The sequence below is a fragment of the Cavia porcellus genome, unplaced genomic scaffold, assembly GCF_034190915.1.
Source record: "Cavia porcellus strain 051 isolate PalLab524CR breed Dunkin Hartley unplaced genomic scaffold, mCavPor4.1 scaffold_25, whole genome shotgun sequence".
NCBI classification, from domain to species: domain Eukaryota; kingdom Metazoa; phylum Chordata; class Mammalia; order Rodentia; family Caviidae; genus Cavia; species Cavia porcellus.
This window is the reverse complement of record NW_026947508.1, coordinates 6,035,386-6,051,737: the sequence shown is the minus strand read 5'-3', so window position 1 is coordinate 6,051,737 and position 16,352 is coordinate 6,035,386. Positions and strand designations below refer to the sequence as shown.

The window sequence follows — 16,352 nt, the reverse complement described above, 5'->3', positions numbered from 1 at the left end:
GCGGAGCTTCCCGCTTCCTTTGGCTTAGCAGGAGGGACCCCTAGCAGGCTCTCCCGAGATGGGGCCATGCTGCACCCCGCACGTCTGGAGACACAGACACTCCCCACAGCGCTGGCAGGGCTCAGCTTCCAAGGAAGCTGGTGGCTGGTGGAGACAGCGTTGTCAGGTCCCTAAACACTCTCTTCCCTTCCACTTTGTTGTTCGCTAAGGTGGGTGGGTGTGTGGTAACAGGGACCAAACTCTGGGGTGCTCCACTATCCCCTGGCCTTTTTTATGCTTGTTTGTTTTGATTTTCTTTTTTCATTAAGATTTTGAGACAGAGTCTTCACTAAGTCGCCCATGCTGGTCTTGAACGTGCCACTCTCCTGCTTTAGCCTCCCAGTTGGAACAAACTACAGGTGTGTGCCTCTGTGTATGGATTTAAACACACTTTTTAGGACACAATGTACAGTACAAGGAAAAAAGAAAGATGAGAAAAAGAAAGGTAAACTAGCAGGTAAAAGGACTAGGTTTTCATCCTGCAGCTGCTCTTACTAGTCTCATAATTCTGGAAAGCAAGGTCTTCTCTAAATCTCACTTTTTTTTTTTTTTTTTTTTTTTGTCTTTGTGAGACAGGGTTTCACTAATGCAGTTCAGGCTGATCTTGAGCTCACTTTGTGGCCTATGCTGGTCTGCAACTCGTAGCAATCCTCCTGCCTCAGCCTCAGCTTCCCGAGCGGGATTACAGGCATGAGCCATCATGCCCGGCTCTCGCTTTCCTTATTTTTAAAATGAAGAGTTTACCATCTGACTTCCTTACTACACAGAACTGCAGGAGCTGCTAGTTCAGGACCAACCTGGGCTACATACTTCAGAGCCAGCCTGGCCTATATTGCAAGACCCTGCAAGGAGGACCATCTAAAAAACAGGTGAAAGGTCTCTTAGATGTAATACAGTGTCAAAACGACAAGCCATTTTTCAGTACCAGAAATCAATCCAAGGTGCTCTACCACTGTGCAACATCTCCAGCACTTTTCTCATTTTTTGAGACAAGGACCCCCTAAGTTGCCCAGGCTGGTCTCAAACTTGCAATCCTCTTGCCTCAACTTCCAGATGGGCAATGTATTTTAAAAGCTTATTTTCTAAGCATACCATGCATCTAGATTTTGGTTTCTAAATACCGTTCCTCACTAAAAGAAACTTGAAGTCCAAGAGAAAATAGCAGATTCCAGGATTGAAGTAAGGAAAGTAAAAGCTGAGTGTGGAATGTCTTGTGCCAGAAAGGGTGGAAGAATTCAGAGTGCTCTGGAGTCATTTTAAAAGGTCATAGATAGGCTCCCACTGGCCAAAAGTCAGAACAACAACAGAAAAAGAATACAGAAGAGCACGAAAGAAACTGAATACAGAAAGAGTCCATGGGTTTGCAGTGATACTGAGAGCAGGAAAAAATGGAAAGCTCTTTTTAAAAACCAGCTAAGGGGCTGGGGATTTAGCTCAGCGGCCTAAGTGCCTGCCTTGCAAGCAGGCAGTTGTGAGTTTGGTCCCCGGTACCAATAAAAAGGAAAAAGACAAAAAAAAACCCCCCAAAACAACAAAAAAAAACCCCAACCAGCTAATAAATGCAGAACAACACCTGGAAAACCCTCACAGTACAACTTCAGATGTAAGTAAATCAGGCAAGGATCACTAATAGATACGAGAGTAAGGGAGTAAAAAGTAGATGGGAAATAAGGATTTCACACAAACCAAAGTCTACCCTCAAAAAAGTATTATTAGTAAGGGACACAATCCAGTGACACCGGAGAGAGCTGGAAAACACTATATTAACCAAAGGCATTAAATGTTAACATCACCAGTAACTGGAAAAGTTGATATTCTTTGTCTGTGCATGCGACGCAGCGGGAAGTACACGTGTCATCTTTATAGCCTTTTTACCAGAACGCTTAACTTAAACCTAACCTTCTGGTTGGAAGAAAATCAGAAAGTGCCCTTCAATAATGCCAATCTAATGAAAGATCTAAAAGCCACAGCCAATCACGTATAAATAGTGGACCCTGGATTAAAACACAGATACACACACACACTTACATGAACACATCCGTATTTCTGAGATAAACAGGCAAACGTGACAGTGGACTATATGCACTAAGATTGGACCAGTACTAAGTTTATTAGATGGGATGAGGACAGCAGAGAACACTGTCAACGGCATCCACTTCAATCCCAGCTACGAAGGCAGCTGAGGGAGGAAGATGGCAAGCTGGAGGCTGGCCTGGGCAACTCAGTGGGAGCCTGACTCAAAACAGAAAATAAAGGGGCTGGCATTCCAGCTAGCTCAGTGGTTCAGTGCTCAAAAGAGAGACTATCCCTATACTAGGACACACAAATAGAAGCATTTAGGAGTAAACTTTTATCTGCTACTTTCAAATGATTCGGAGTAATGAAAAGTTAACTGGACTACTTTTTTCAGGTTCTCTGTATGTTTAAAATTTCAAAATAGTCAGAGAGGGGAAAGTATTCCCATCAAAAAAACCCACAAAAAATACCTTCATGGGATTCTTTTGACAGAAAGTTTGCTACTTTATGTAAAAACCACCAGTAGAAAAATTGTCAATATGTTACCTTGAGATCTCTTCAAGAACACGTTTATGAGCTGGCTAAATTACCAACTACAACAATATTCACAGACTGACAGCTGAGGGATGAGTAACAGTCCCTAAAGGTTCTAACTGCACTTCAGGGCCAGTAAAACTGATTTTTAAAAAAGGCTCCTTGGGCCAAAGACTTTTAACTACACTTTACGGGCCAGTAGCCCACATATCAGACCATCCCTTGACCTGACCCCTCTCCTCAGGCAGCTGCTTACAAGCCTCCAGCAAAACTGTTCTGTCATCAGGAAGACTAAATTAGGACTAGACTTTTCCAAGAGGGATACAGAGATTCTGTTCGCTTTGTATTTGATTAAAACTAGGACAATCATGGAAAAGCATACTAAAATATATTTTACTCCTTTTTTGTGTTGTACCAGTGATCAAACTCACAATTTTGCACTAGCCAGGCAAGTGCTTGCACTGTTGAGCTAAATCCCCAGCCCTGAAATATATTTCTCACTAGCCATTTCAGTTTATAAAGTCCCAAGTAGTTCAAAACATGCCCTATTATCTACAAAATCACAGCACAAGTTGTTCCTTCTTCTAGGATGTCTCCTCTTGTTTATTTCTGCACTAGTGATTGAAGCTAGAGTGTTTATCCTGACCATATCATGTAAGTCCTCCTGTTCTTTTAATGGGCACTAATTTGCCCAGTTGGGCTTTAACTTACAATCCACCTGCCTCAGCCTCCCGGAGTGCTGGGATTTAGTGCCCACTTTTTTTTAAAATCGGTACTGGGGATCGAACCCATGACCACGTCCTTGCAAGGCAGGTGCTTATGCCACTGAGCTAAATCCCCAGCCCCAAGTGCCCACTTTTGTTTACATGCTTATTCTATGTCACATACTGCTCTTAATGTTCATCATAGATTATCCTAATCTTACCTATAATAGTATTGTTAGTCTTATGCTAAAAGGGAAAAAAAAACTTAAAGAAATCGGGTAACTTTCTAGCACATCACAAAGCTAGTGAATGGTGGCAATGGACCAATGGGCAATCTACAGCATGCATTTTCAGCCACCTGCCTGTCCACCCGTCTGTCCACCCGTCCGGCACATACTTTGTGTTCTCCTATTCTACACCCCATGCTAGGAACACAGAGGTCAGTAAGATAAAGGTTCCACTGGCGAGGAGAAAGAAACAATGAAGAGTGAACAAGCTGTGCACTACGATTTCAGGAGAGGGAAGTACTCTGAAGAAGGACGAAGACAGATATTAGGGGCTGACAGGACAGAAGGATGGAGGACATGCTCAGGACTTAAGCAGAAGGACTTAAGACGACATGCTCAGGAAGCGGTCTTCAGAGGGTATAAGCTGAGCTAAGCGGGCCTTTGTCTGGGGCCATCTGAGGGCCCCAGATGGAAAGCAGCAGCCCTGTGTAGACAGAGTGGCAGAGGGTCAGGAGATGCTGCTCACTGGCAGGCAGGGGCTGGGTTACGGAAGGCTTCTAGCCGCGGTAAGGACGGGGTTTGACCCGAAGGGAAGACAGTGGTGGTCTCTCATAGCCCTTTACTGGTGCTTCAGTGTAACTGGAGAGGGACCAGTCATCAGCCTGCATGCCCAAGCGAGCGGGGTATGTGTGTGGCCTGAGGTATCAATAATAAAGATGATGAAGAGAGAGGGCTAGGATATTCTCTCCAGGCAGAGGAAGAGGGTCTTGCTGAAAATCTGATCCTGGAGCAGCTGAGGATGACTTGGAGTTTTGACCTGAGGAGTTGCTGTAGTTTAGTTTAAATGTGAGGTCAGGTCTTGGTTGCACGGGGAGCTCAGGTCAGAGGCCCAGGCTGGAGTGGGGACAGCTGAGTCAGCAGGCAGCAGCTGGGATGCAGACTGATGCCCTGAGATGGACTCGGGCTCCCCTGCTTAGTGGCTGTGAGACTGGAAAAGTATGTGAAAAGAAAATGCCAACACTTTCCTCTGGAAGAGAGGTGCTAATGATAAGTTGAAGACAACAAAGGAATCCATCAAATATATATATATATATATATATATCAAGGAAAAGAAAAATTTTGTACAAATATTTTAATACTAAATTTACTGAGACAGCATGAGACTAATACAAGTTACCTTTGGCCTCCACAACTATAAGAGGTGCTCAAAGTGGTGACAATGAGCTTCCAGACATTTATTAGTGCGGTGAACTGCTGCAGTGTGCATACGTTTTGTGGCAAGCTCTGTACACACTCCATCCATATGAGTGATTGTCATCATCACTGTAAAAATGAAGGGAAAGTCACAGAAACGCATGGAATCATCTGGTGCAATGGGTGGGGATCTAGAAAGAGCCCAAACAGGGGCCACAGAGACCGTGAAGGAGCAGCAGGGGACATGAGAAGAAAACAAGCCAAGAGAAGAATGATCTGAGAAGTAACAAGGAGGTGGCCATACGAAGTCCCCAGCAGTGGGGACTGACTAAGACTGGTTTAGGAAGACAAAGGAAAAGAGCCCCTGGGTTTGTCACCAGGAAGATCTCAGTGACCCTGATGGCAGCATTTCAGACGGGAAGTGAGGCTAAGATGAGTTCAAGCAAGAATGGAGAACAGGAGGAAGTAACAGGCTAGGAGGTGGACAAGCGGGCAACGGCTGGGAGGTGGACAAGTGGGCACAGAGAGCCCCTTGGGGAGCATTTCTAAGCGGAGGAATGGAGGGTCGCACAGTGGTGAGACACAGACATCCTTGTATGCTGGCACAAACGACCCAGCGGAGAAGCCGTGAATCCCTGCAAGTCCTCGAGAAAGTAGGGGTGCAAGGGACCAGAGTGGGGCCAAGGGAGGAGCAAGGCCAGCCTGCCCTCTGACAAGAGGATTGGGTGGGACACGTGGATGAATGCACGTGAAAGCGAGAGCACAGAGCAAGTTTTCTTCATTTTGCCGTGTGTGTGTGTGTGTGTGTGTGTGTGTGTGTGTGTCCCCGCATGGCCCTGTGCGTGCACCCAGAACTGGGGACTGAACCCTGGGTCTTCTCACTGGGCTGCATCCCCAGATCTTTTTAAATTTTTTATCCTGAGTTCTTGCTAAACTGCCTAATGTGGGTTCAAACTTGTAATCCTCCTGCCTCAGCTTGCCAGGCTGCTGTAACCACAGGAGTGTACCACCACATCTGGTTCTAATTTTGCCTTTCCTCAGTGAAACAAAATATCATCTGGGAGCACATGCTGTGACCTTTCAGAGTTGTATCTTTCCCTCCTGGCACCTGTCACCAAGTATTAAGTAACTACTAGTGTGATTACCTCTGCATGGCTGCCTTTGCAACTCTGTGAACTCCACAAGGCCAGGAAAGGTGTATCTGACACATATCTATCTTGCAGATCAGACACACAGTTCTCAGAGGGTACCATCTTCTAGATGAGGGGTTGGCAAGCGGTGCCCGTGGGCCAGCTCACCAGCTGCTCTTAGGAAAGTTTTTACTGGAAAGCAGCCATCCCAGGTCATTTGCAGACTGCCGGGAACTGCTTGCCTGCCATGTGACCAGAGCACAGGTGAGGAGATCACAGGGCCTACAAAGCATTAACAATTACTATCTGACTTCTGATGGGTGCCAGTCTCGGTGATCAATGGCTTTTAGAGGCGACTGCTGAACCATCCGCATCACCTGGGGACTTAAGAGATACAAATGATCACAGCTGACCCAGGTCTTGTGAATCAGAAACTACGGGTGCGCCCAGCAGTCTGTGTTCTCACAAGAACCCAGGGGCTCTGCTGCTCCTTACAGTCTCGAACTGCTCTACCTGCACAGATGACTAGAGAACAAGACACATGCGGTATTTACTCTGGGCTGTGTTTCCATTCTCGGGTAAGAACCAAAACTAGCCAACCATAGATTCTCGTTACTAACGTGTTGAGAACTGGGGTACGCTGGGGCAGGCAGGATGTGTATGGCTCAGACCTGGAAAGAGTTAAGCATGACTGGGGAGGGACTGCAGTCAGGAGGAGGTGCAGAGTCATGAGCAGGGAACAAACCAGCACCTCAAGGAACAAAAGCAAGTGGCCAAACAGGTAGATCCTTGTAAGCAAAGGTAAGACTTCTATTTGTAAGAGCAGTGGGAAGCCTTTGAGGACACTGACAGGGTTCCCGCTGCTGCTGCTAGGTGGACAGGGTTGCAGGAGTAAGAACAGAAGCCAAGAGACAAGTCAGGCCACTTTAGTCCTGGGTGAGAGAAGTGGTGGGAACAAGGAGGGCCTCTCTGAGGGGTGACATTTAAGGTAAAATCGATGTCACCATTCTGAGTTTTCTTGCTAGGCTATTTCTGACCTTAGCAGTCTGCTTGAAATACAGCAAGTAATAGCCCAGAGGGAGCTATCCACAGCCAAGGAGAGAGCAGTTCCGCCAACACCTACATTTGCTCCTTACCATCAGCAAGGATGATTACCCCGGGTCCCACAAACCTGTTCTTAGACCTCAATAGCCCATCACTGCCCACTGCTCGGTCCCCTCGTGGTGTTGCTTAGAAAAGCACGGACGGGCTGGGGATTTAGCTCAATGGCATAAGTGCCTGCCTTGCAAGTGTGTGGTCGTGAGTTTGATCCCCGGTACCGATAAAAATAAAAAAAAAAAGAAAAAAAAAAAAAAAAAAGAAAAGCACGGTTTCTCCTCTGGTTCAAATAGGAACTTCCCCCAGCTGGCTCATGTGGCTCTGAATCTGCTTTCCCCAGCCTACCCTCTATACTCTGACCTCCATGGACTTTCTAAAACACAAATCTAATAAAGTGCTTTCCCTGTTTAAAGTCACTTGGTGATTATACCATGCATAAGATTTAAAAACAAGAGCTGAGGAGATAGCTCAGGAGCACAATGCCCACCTGGCAAGCTGCAGGTTCTGAGTTCAACTCTCAATACAAAAAAGATGATTTAAAAAGACACAAAAATATAAGAACACAATCTAGTACCTGTCCCCTCCAGCTTTCGCTGCTTTCCCTCCTGCAGTACACCTCGAATGTTCTGACCACCCTGAGTTATTTGCAGTCAGACCCAAATTTTCAACAAGACTAATTGTTATGATTTGTGTCTAAATGTCTCTCTAAAGCCTTATGTGGTCATAGCTGGCTGAATTTAGAGTATGTGATGCTGGGATTAAGGGTCTAATTACTAAACCACTCTATTAATCAGATTGGCACTGCCCTACATCAGTAGCATAGACAGAGTATAAAAGGGGCACAACACAAAGCTGCCAAGGTCCCTTGCCTGTCTTGCTACCTTCAGCCTGCCATGAACTGTCTCTCCCTCTGATGTGTCTGCCATGCCACCCTGCTACAGGGCCGAGTACAGACTAAAACCTCTACAAACTGTCAACGAAATAAACCTCTTACCTTTAGGTGTTGGGTATTTTGTCTTAACAATGAGAAAAATAACTAAGACACTAATCTCATGGTCTACTCCAGAGAAAAGTTCTGCTTTGTCTTGTTTTCTGTCTAGCACACCAGGATAAATCTAAGGGAGAAAAGCAAAGCTGCAGTTACTAAAGCTTTCTGAAATCTAGTTTCCATGCGCATGAAGGAGTATACCTACATCACTTACAAGAACTTTGTAATGAAAAAACAGTTTACGGTGAACTCAGATCAGAAAGTGATTGTGTGTGTGTGTGTGGTTCAGGCTGGCCTTGAACTCACTTTGTAGCCCAGGCTGGCCTTGAACTCACTGTGATATTTGTGCCTCAGCCTCCTGAGTGCTGGGATTACAGGCATGTACCACCATACTTGGCTCAGAAAGTGACTTTTTCTTTTGGGTATCAGGAATCCACCTCAGGACCTCACACTTGCCAGGAAGGCACTACACCACTGAGCTACAGCCCTGGCCTCAGAAAGTGACATTTATTCATCATATATGGGAAAAGACTTTTTCCCAGGGATCGAACTCATGACCTTGTGCTTTCCAGGCAAGTGCTTATGCCGCTGAGCTAAATCCGCTGGGAAAAGACTTTTAAGAGACATGCAGCATAAAGTAAGGCTTAAAGATCCAGTATAAGATAGAATTTTGTTAAACAGAAAAGGACAGCAAAGAGAAAAGCTAAAACACAAGTCCATATACAAATATAAAAAAGGCTTGGTATGCAATAACCTTCAAATAAAAAAGCAACAAATAAAAGTCAAAACCAGGTTTCATTAGCATTATTACCTTGTTTCACTGTTCCCTCCTCCCAACAGAGAGAAATCACACTTTTAACAGATGACTTCAATTTTTATTGAATGAGGACTTTATTTACATTACAAACTAACTCACTCTTTCTGAAAAGGCAGATCATACACTCAAAGACAATCTTCAAGCATTGTTTTAAGAAACTGAGGGGGAAATCCACAGTTCAGTGACAAGAAGATTCACAACTTCTTTTTACAGTAATAACGGGAGGAATTTCATTACATTTCACAACCTAAGATGGTCCAAACTATATCTAGAACAGACTTCAAAATCTGGGAAAGATGACATAAACCAGACAGTTATGGACACTGCTCATAACAATTTTGGCTCCAACAACATAGACAAAAGCTTGCTTTGTGCTGTGCCTAAGAAGGCTTGTTCATTAAGGTACAGCAGGACACAGGCAGCGTCCCCTCTGTCTAGTCTCTTCCACAAATTAAGGCAAGTCTGCAAAAGGCCAGGTAGGCACCAGCCACAACAGCTGACCGTGGGTGTCTAGACAGCTTCCCGTGGTCTGACAGCGTTGGACGCAGGCACTCGTGTGACAAATGCAGGGCTGGTTTTTTAAGCACTGCCCTACACTAAAGCATCAACAGTCACTTCAGTGTAACAACAATCCCCATTCACTGTATTCCCAGTAAACAATTCATTGTGCTAGAAAGAATTAGAAGTGAGGGGAAAGGAAATGCCCTTTGGTTAGACTTCTTACAGAATATCTACCTTCAAGGAATACTGCTTGGGTTTTGCAAAATAACCAATTAACTAGGACTCCTCTACATTCATGTTAGTGTCAGATCACTGTATAATTTCATTAGTGTAAGCACTTTTCCTTTCATTTCCCTATAAAAGCTAGGAATACTTCAGTAGTAAAACAACGCTTGGGCAAGGGATATAGCTCAGCAGCACAAATGCCTGCCTGGCAAGTGCAAAGTAGTGAGCTTGATTCCTGGTTACCCCCCGGCACTTGCCAAAAAAGCTTTAATAATGACCACTTCCCTTTTGGTTTTAAAGTTTTGAAGCTTACAGAGAGGCTAGATGTAAAAAAATAGAAACAGCAGGCCTATATTAGTAAGCCAAACTAGTTACTTCTGCTGCTTTTGTTTGGGTGGTACTGGGGCTGCAATCCTGGGTCTTCCCACTGAGCTACGTTCCCAGCCCTCTGAACATTTTCCATTCTGAGGCAGGAGCTTGCTAGTTCGTTCAGCTGTCCAGGTTGGGTTCCAACTCGCCATCTCCCTACCTCAGCCTCCCAGAGAGTGCGAGCTGGGGTTATGGATATGTGCTACCATGCCGACTCATGTGTGTTAGTTACTTACATCCAGTGAAGTAACTCACTCCGAGTTATCCTCTAAGATGAGTTTGCTCTGAAATGCATGAGGGACATCAAGAGCTCATTTCTTCCTGATCACTTACAAAACTAAAGGCTCCCTTAGATGTCCAAGCATTTCAGCAGCACAAGGGCACAAAGATGAGCAGGTAAAGCACAAACAAAAATCCAATTCTCTGGAATACTACTCTGGGCGCAGTCCTGATCACAACGCACATTTGCGCATGAAAGATTATGGAACTCTTTACTTCAGTGCCACCTGCTCACCAGGGAGAGAAGCTCTTCCTTCTGAGGGGTGGAAAACACGTGCTCGTTATCTCACAGTAGGGAGATGGCGGCCCACTCTGCTACAGAGTTAAAAGCTAAGTAATTGTTAACTTATTATTAGCAAATGAATTTTTCAACAAGAAAGGAAAAACATAATTGTGTCTAAAGAATAGAGAAGGACCCCTGGGATTTGCAAAGCATACACTGAAGTGACGGAGTTGAAGTAGCCCTCAAGGACTATGCTCAAAGCCGACAGCACGGGACATTGTCACCCCAGTGGAGCATCGTTTGCCCACGTGTCCTCGGCACCAAGACCGCTGCTGAAGGCTACAACTGTTCTGGCCACGGAAGCAAAAATATCCCCCGAAGGTTCTCTTTTTTAAGGGAAAAGAAAATTAAAACTGGAAGCAACTTTCTGTGCCTTAAGAAAGTTTATGTTTTTAGAAGCAAAGAAAAAAATACGATTAAAAATAATGTGTTCTAATAAAGCATAGTGCCCACACACAAAGAAAAAAATAACCACATAATCACAATCCTGAAGGCTCCCTTGAAGGATAATTGCTACGTTGGCTGCAATTTCTCACCCCGACTGGGAGACGAATGTTTGACAGATGAGTCGTGGGTTTAGGGAACTGGGCACCGCAAGGTTAGGCGATCTCTGGCTCTTTGTATCGCCTCTTACGAAAACTTACGACAAGTTCACGAGATGAAGAAGGAAACTAGTCTTTTCTTCAAAATAAATCTTATTTTTAGTGGATTCTCCAATGAGACAAACTGAGACCACAACACAGTCAAATGAGGTATTGAGAGGATGAACGTCATCAAGGCTTCCTTCCGTGCTCGGTGTCTGAGCATCGCCGCTGCCAACTGAGGGTGGCTAATTGGCTCCCCCTGCCTCGCGCTGGGCCCCGCCGGGTAACACTGACTCACTGGTCCATCAGCGGCTAGAAGAAGAAGCGAGGAGCCGTACCTGGCAGCCTTCTCCCCTGCTTCCTTTCCCCACCACACATCTCCTCACAAACATGTGTGTACTGCTCGAAGCACTCAAGTGTTCTGCTGGTATTTCTGTCCACATGGTTTTGGTGAATAGTATATAAAATGATACATTAAATTTCAAACTGTAAATCACAAACAGAAACCCAGACATGGTGCCAATGGAAAGATGTTGTTTTCATGACAAATTTATATGCGTTCTGACACATTAAAAAAAAACTACTGAATCAGTTCTGCGTAAAGTACAGAATAAGATGCAGAGGTATTGCAGAAGACACAAAGTTGTGCACTACAAAGTATGTCTGATGACATTTAGTTTGGGATTTTGAAAATTCTGATTGTATTTAAAAAAGAAAGATTCATGGACGAAGAAATCCAAAGCTGTGTCCACACAGTCGTGTGTTAATTTTTAAATCGGTTTCTACTATTTATGGGGAATAACAGACATTGAATTCTACATATCAAATTCCCCTTTTGAATATCTGCGTAAATTAAGAGGCAAATCTTTCTGGAGGTCAGATCAATTTATAAGCACTCCAAAAGCATAACGAACTTACACCCGTAGGACAAGTCAGTGTAAGTATACATTAATTACCTAGGCACCAAGGTAGGCAGAAAGTCTCAGAAAACATCTTGGATTCAGTGTTTTATCCAGAATTCCAGAAACTGCCCACTGATGTGATCTAAGCAAAAGGAAAGGTGTTGAAATGTTTACCAGTGTTTGTAACAATGTAAAACCAATTAATATTTGTAGGAACACAACATTAAAACAGTAACATGAACTCAAAGGCCAAGGATAGAACCAACTGAGACCATGACTAACATTAATGTGCCTCCACTACGATTTCAAGTTTGTCCAGTAGTTTATTTATACTGTGGTTTCCCGGCCAGCTTTGAGGTTGGGAGCTGAGAACTGTCTCCGCATCCTCGGGGGTGTCACGAACTGGCTACAGTGGCCGGGCTTGTCAGTCTGCTTCTGACAGGGCCCGGCCGCGCCACCCTCGGCCTGTGCTCCGAGGGGCTGCCCCCCGGGGGGGTAACTACAGTAAGCCTGCCGGTGCTGGTGCACGTGGCGCTTGGCCTGGAAAGTCTGCAGGTCGGCGGGGGGCTGCCCGGGATGCGGGGGGAGGGATTCCGAGCAGGGGGAGGCCTGGCAGCGCGTGGTTTTTGGAGGGCCGTTATTGAGAGAATTGCTCCTCCAGCGTAGCTGGGGCGGCTGCGGCTGACTAGTAAGATGCTGCTTGCTCACTTGGATGTGATCTTGACTTCCTGTGCCCTGAGAGCCCCAGGCCGACTGGGGATCCTTAGACGCGGCTCTGCCCGCCTTTCCTTGGCTCTCCTCTTTACTTCCTTTTCTTCCTTCTTCATCCTTCGGAATCCGAAGCTCGATGACCTCATCTTCCGTGATGATGATGTGTGTCCCAGGACTCCAGGAGTTTCTGTGCTTTGGGTTGCTCTTAAACGGGAAGCGGGGCTTCCGGTTCTCAGGAGGGATGAACCGGTGCGGCACGTTCTGCCGGCGCAGCTGCTTCGTTATCTCCTGCTGCTGCAGGTTCTTAAAGCGGATCTGCTCCTGTCTCATCCAGCGCAGCCGCCCCCGGCGAAAAGCCGGGTCCCCGTTCATCAGCTGGGACACTCGCTCTTCTTTGCCCAGCTCTCTGCCGTCTCCTTTGCTGCTCTCATTCTCAGGGCTGCCGCTGACAGCAGCACCCATAGGCTCCTTTGCTTTGTGGTTCCCTTGGCTCTTCTGTTCCTGAGATCCAATCAGCGGCAAGACTTTCTCCATTTTGAGCATTTTATTTCTTAAGACTTTAATCTCCTCATCTTTCATATTATTTTGTTTTTTGACTTCTTGCAAAATATCTTCCAGCTTGTCTATATGGACCTTGAGGTCATCTACATCTGTGATACCCTTACTGCCGGTCATCATGTCTTCGATCTTCTCGTCCCCCACGCCGACGGTATCCCACACATCCCTGGCCACTGCCCTCCACGAGTCCCGCTCATTGGGATCTTTCTTCCCGTACATGGCACACAGCTCTTTCATCTTCACAATGGCCAAGGCCTCAATCTCCTGTCGACTGTGCCGGAAATCGTTGAGAGCCACCTCGTAGCAGATCTCTTTCACGGCCTGGATCTTAAGGTCTGAGATGGTGACCCACTTGGAATCTTTAGTCAGGCGCCTTCTTTGAGGGATCTGATACATTTTAATTGGCTCTCGCTTCTTCCCACTGCTGGGGAGCCCACATTTTTTAACGATTGTTTGTAACTTGCTAGGAGGTAGCTTTTCTCTCAGAGATGTAATCAGTTTCCAGCTCTCTTCACAGGACCTCTTGTCAGAATCGTCCCCGCTATCAGAATCCGCGTCCTTTGGAAAAACAAAATCAAAAAATGGCCCCAAAATAACCAAAATTAAAATGTAAAAAAGAAAATCAAATTGAAGAAAAAGCAAGCAAAAAAAAAAAAAAAAAGCCTTAACCAAGTTTAAAAACCAAAAATAAAAAAACTAAAAGACAAACCAAATCAAAAAACAAAAATGAAAAAAACCTAAATGACGTGGAAGTCCATTAAGACATATGCATATGTCGATTACTATTACTGTTAACGTAAAGATGTTTACTTAGGAGTCCTAATCCCAATTTTCGATGTCTGGCTCAGTGACCAAATTTCTCAGCAGGGCTGACACAGGGAGCGAAGCTCCTGGGCTGAGGCCGCACGGCCACCATCTCAGGAACCAGGAGAACCTCGGCCCCGCACTGCTACCGGTCCATGCAGCCACTGCCCCATTTGCCTTGGTTATTGCTGATGCTTCTTCCAGAATCTCCTTCCCCCGTGAGTGAGCACAGATGTCATACAAGATGTGACAGCAGGCAGATTAACAAAGGTTAGTAAGGCTGAAGGACGCCAAGTTTGTTTAGCTTTACTAAAAAGAGCAGCCCTAGAAAAAGTTAGATGGGAAAGTAGAAAGAGAAGCAAACAGAGATGATGTTAAAAGGGCTAAGAATCCCTGCTAGCAGATCACTCGAGGTGCTTATTAACCACATTCTTTTTCCTGTCAGGCAAAGAAAGGACTCTGAATCTAATCTTTCTAGGAGAAGACAATGGATTTGCTATTTTCTTTTGACATGTTAAATTAATCTACTTCAATTGTATGTTATACTTTGCTACCCAGAGAACAAGGAAGGATAATAAAGAATCCATGTGGTAGATCTGGTTTATTGTTTTCATACACCCAATATCTCACCTCCAAATTTCTGAGAAATAAATTATCAGAACAAAAATTAAGCTTCACAAATATGCTTCCACTTAAACATAAAATCTCCCCAGGTAATGGCATATTTTAATAAACACAATTTAACAGATTTTTTTTTTATCTAGAAAACCCATGGCATTTCTAGTTATTTGAGAAACATACTTTTATAAATTTTCCAATTAACACAAAAATCATACTGTGCACATGTAAAATGGATCCACTTAAAAATGTATCTCTAACTCTTGTCTTTCCAGCTGTCTGTGTAGCATTACCTCTTCCAAAAAAAACTTTACTTAGGCCTAAAGTAGCAATCTAACTTCACAACAACATAGTTTTAAGGGTTAGTTAATAGCCAACTGTTCTTAACTAACACAGGCAAATCTTCTTAATTTGGATCTATATAAAAGAAATGTTGGATTTAGAATTATACATAATAACAAGGCCGGGTGTGGTAATGTATGGTTATAATCCCAGCACCTGGGAGGCTGAGGCAGAAAAATTACCTGGGCCAGTTCAAAGGTAGCCTGAACTACATAGTAAGACCTGATCTCAAAAAAAAAAAAAAAAAAACCAAAAAATATGTAACAGGATAACAGGATTTCCATTCAGAAAATAAAAGTTTCTAGGAAAAGAAAATGTTAAATAGTTTAAAATAATTCAGTAAATATTATTAAAAGGATTCTTGGCTTGGTAACCAAAGATAGCTCTAGCAAAGAATTTAAAAAAAAGGAACTGCAACTAATAAACAGTATCTTGCTTTCTAGACCAAAGATCTAGGCAAAGAAAAACTAGTTTAATAAAATGATGTAATTTGGCTTCTGAATGTGAAGCTACTGCTATGTATCATTTCTACTGGCCTATAAACAAATAGGTCCTGAACCCATTTAATAATCCTCACCTATTTGAGAACTTAACAAAAGCCAATACATAGCTATATTTATAGATTCTTTATATTTTTTCTTTTCATTTTTAGTTTCAGAAAGCAAAATGGGCTGCAGGTGTGGCTCAGTGGTAGAGCGCTTGCCCAGCATGCACAAGGCCCTGGGTTCGAGTCCCAGCACTGCAAAAGGAAAAAGCAGAGTGGCTAATGTCGGTGAAGACGATGTTAACAGACATTAGAGAAAAAGTATGTGAGGAGGTTTGTTTGTTTCAGCAAACATGTACCTACTGAGATCTACAGAACACAAACAAACTCTGATTGTACCCATACAACTGACAGCTATCATTTTTTTTCCCATGATTTTTCTTTCATGATTGCTTAGGAATGAAATGAGTATTATCTAATTTAGGAAATGACAACTATTCTAATCATTGCTTTGATATCAGAGTGGAGAGAAAATTGTATCTTTAAACTGTAAAATAAAATATATATGACAGTCTACATAATTCCAAAAGAACTCAAGTTAAATCAGACAGCCACAGTTTTGTTTTTAAAACAATGTCAAACTGACTCTGTGGAGTATGTTCTCTTTACAGTTCAAGTGTATCACCCTACCACATCATGACCATGATGCTAAAAACTTTATGCAGAGTTTATGTACAAAGATATAAAGTCCTATCTCATGGCAAAAACCCCAAAAGATTTAAAGATATTTAGATTCACTGATTACGAGGTTGGAAAAACCACTTGGGTTTGGCCATTTTACAAATCCCTAAATGAGTCTTCTGTTTTCATTAAATATCAAATGTAAAGTGAGTCTCCTAAAGAGACTCTACACATCTACACAAAGGGAGGGAGAAACTCAAATGC

At 43.9% G+C, this 16,352-nt stretch overlaps 1 protein-coding gene and 1 non-coding gene across 24 annotated transcripts in view; one reads left to right on the top strand and one right to left on the bottom strand.

Annotated features, from left to right (window-relative positions):
- Positions 1-16,352, bottom strand: part of Kif1b (kinesin family member 1B) — a 140,647-nt gene that overhangs the window by 45,646 nt on the left and 78,649 nt on the right. Inside the window, exon 21 of one of the 23 annotated variants that reach the window (XM_063235496.1) lies at positions 8,784-13,717. The exons of the other annotated variants lie outside the window; for them this stretch is intronic. Coding sequence (XP_063091566.1) covers positions 12,218-13,717 — 1,500 coding nt within the window. The 3' untranslated portion in view covers positions 8,784-12,217. Of the gene's footprint in view, positions 1-8,783; positions 13,718-16,352 lie in introns of those variants that run through there. 23 annotated transcript variants of the gene reach the window in all.
- On the top strand, positions 15,596-15,668 carry Trnaa-agc (transfer RNA alanine (anticodon AGC)). The gene has a single exon. It is a non-coding gene; the product is annotated as a tRNA-Ala (tRNA).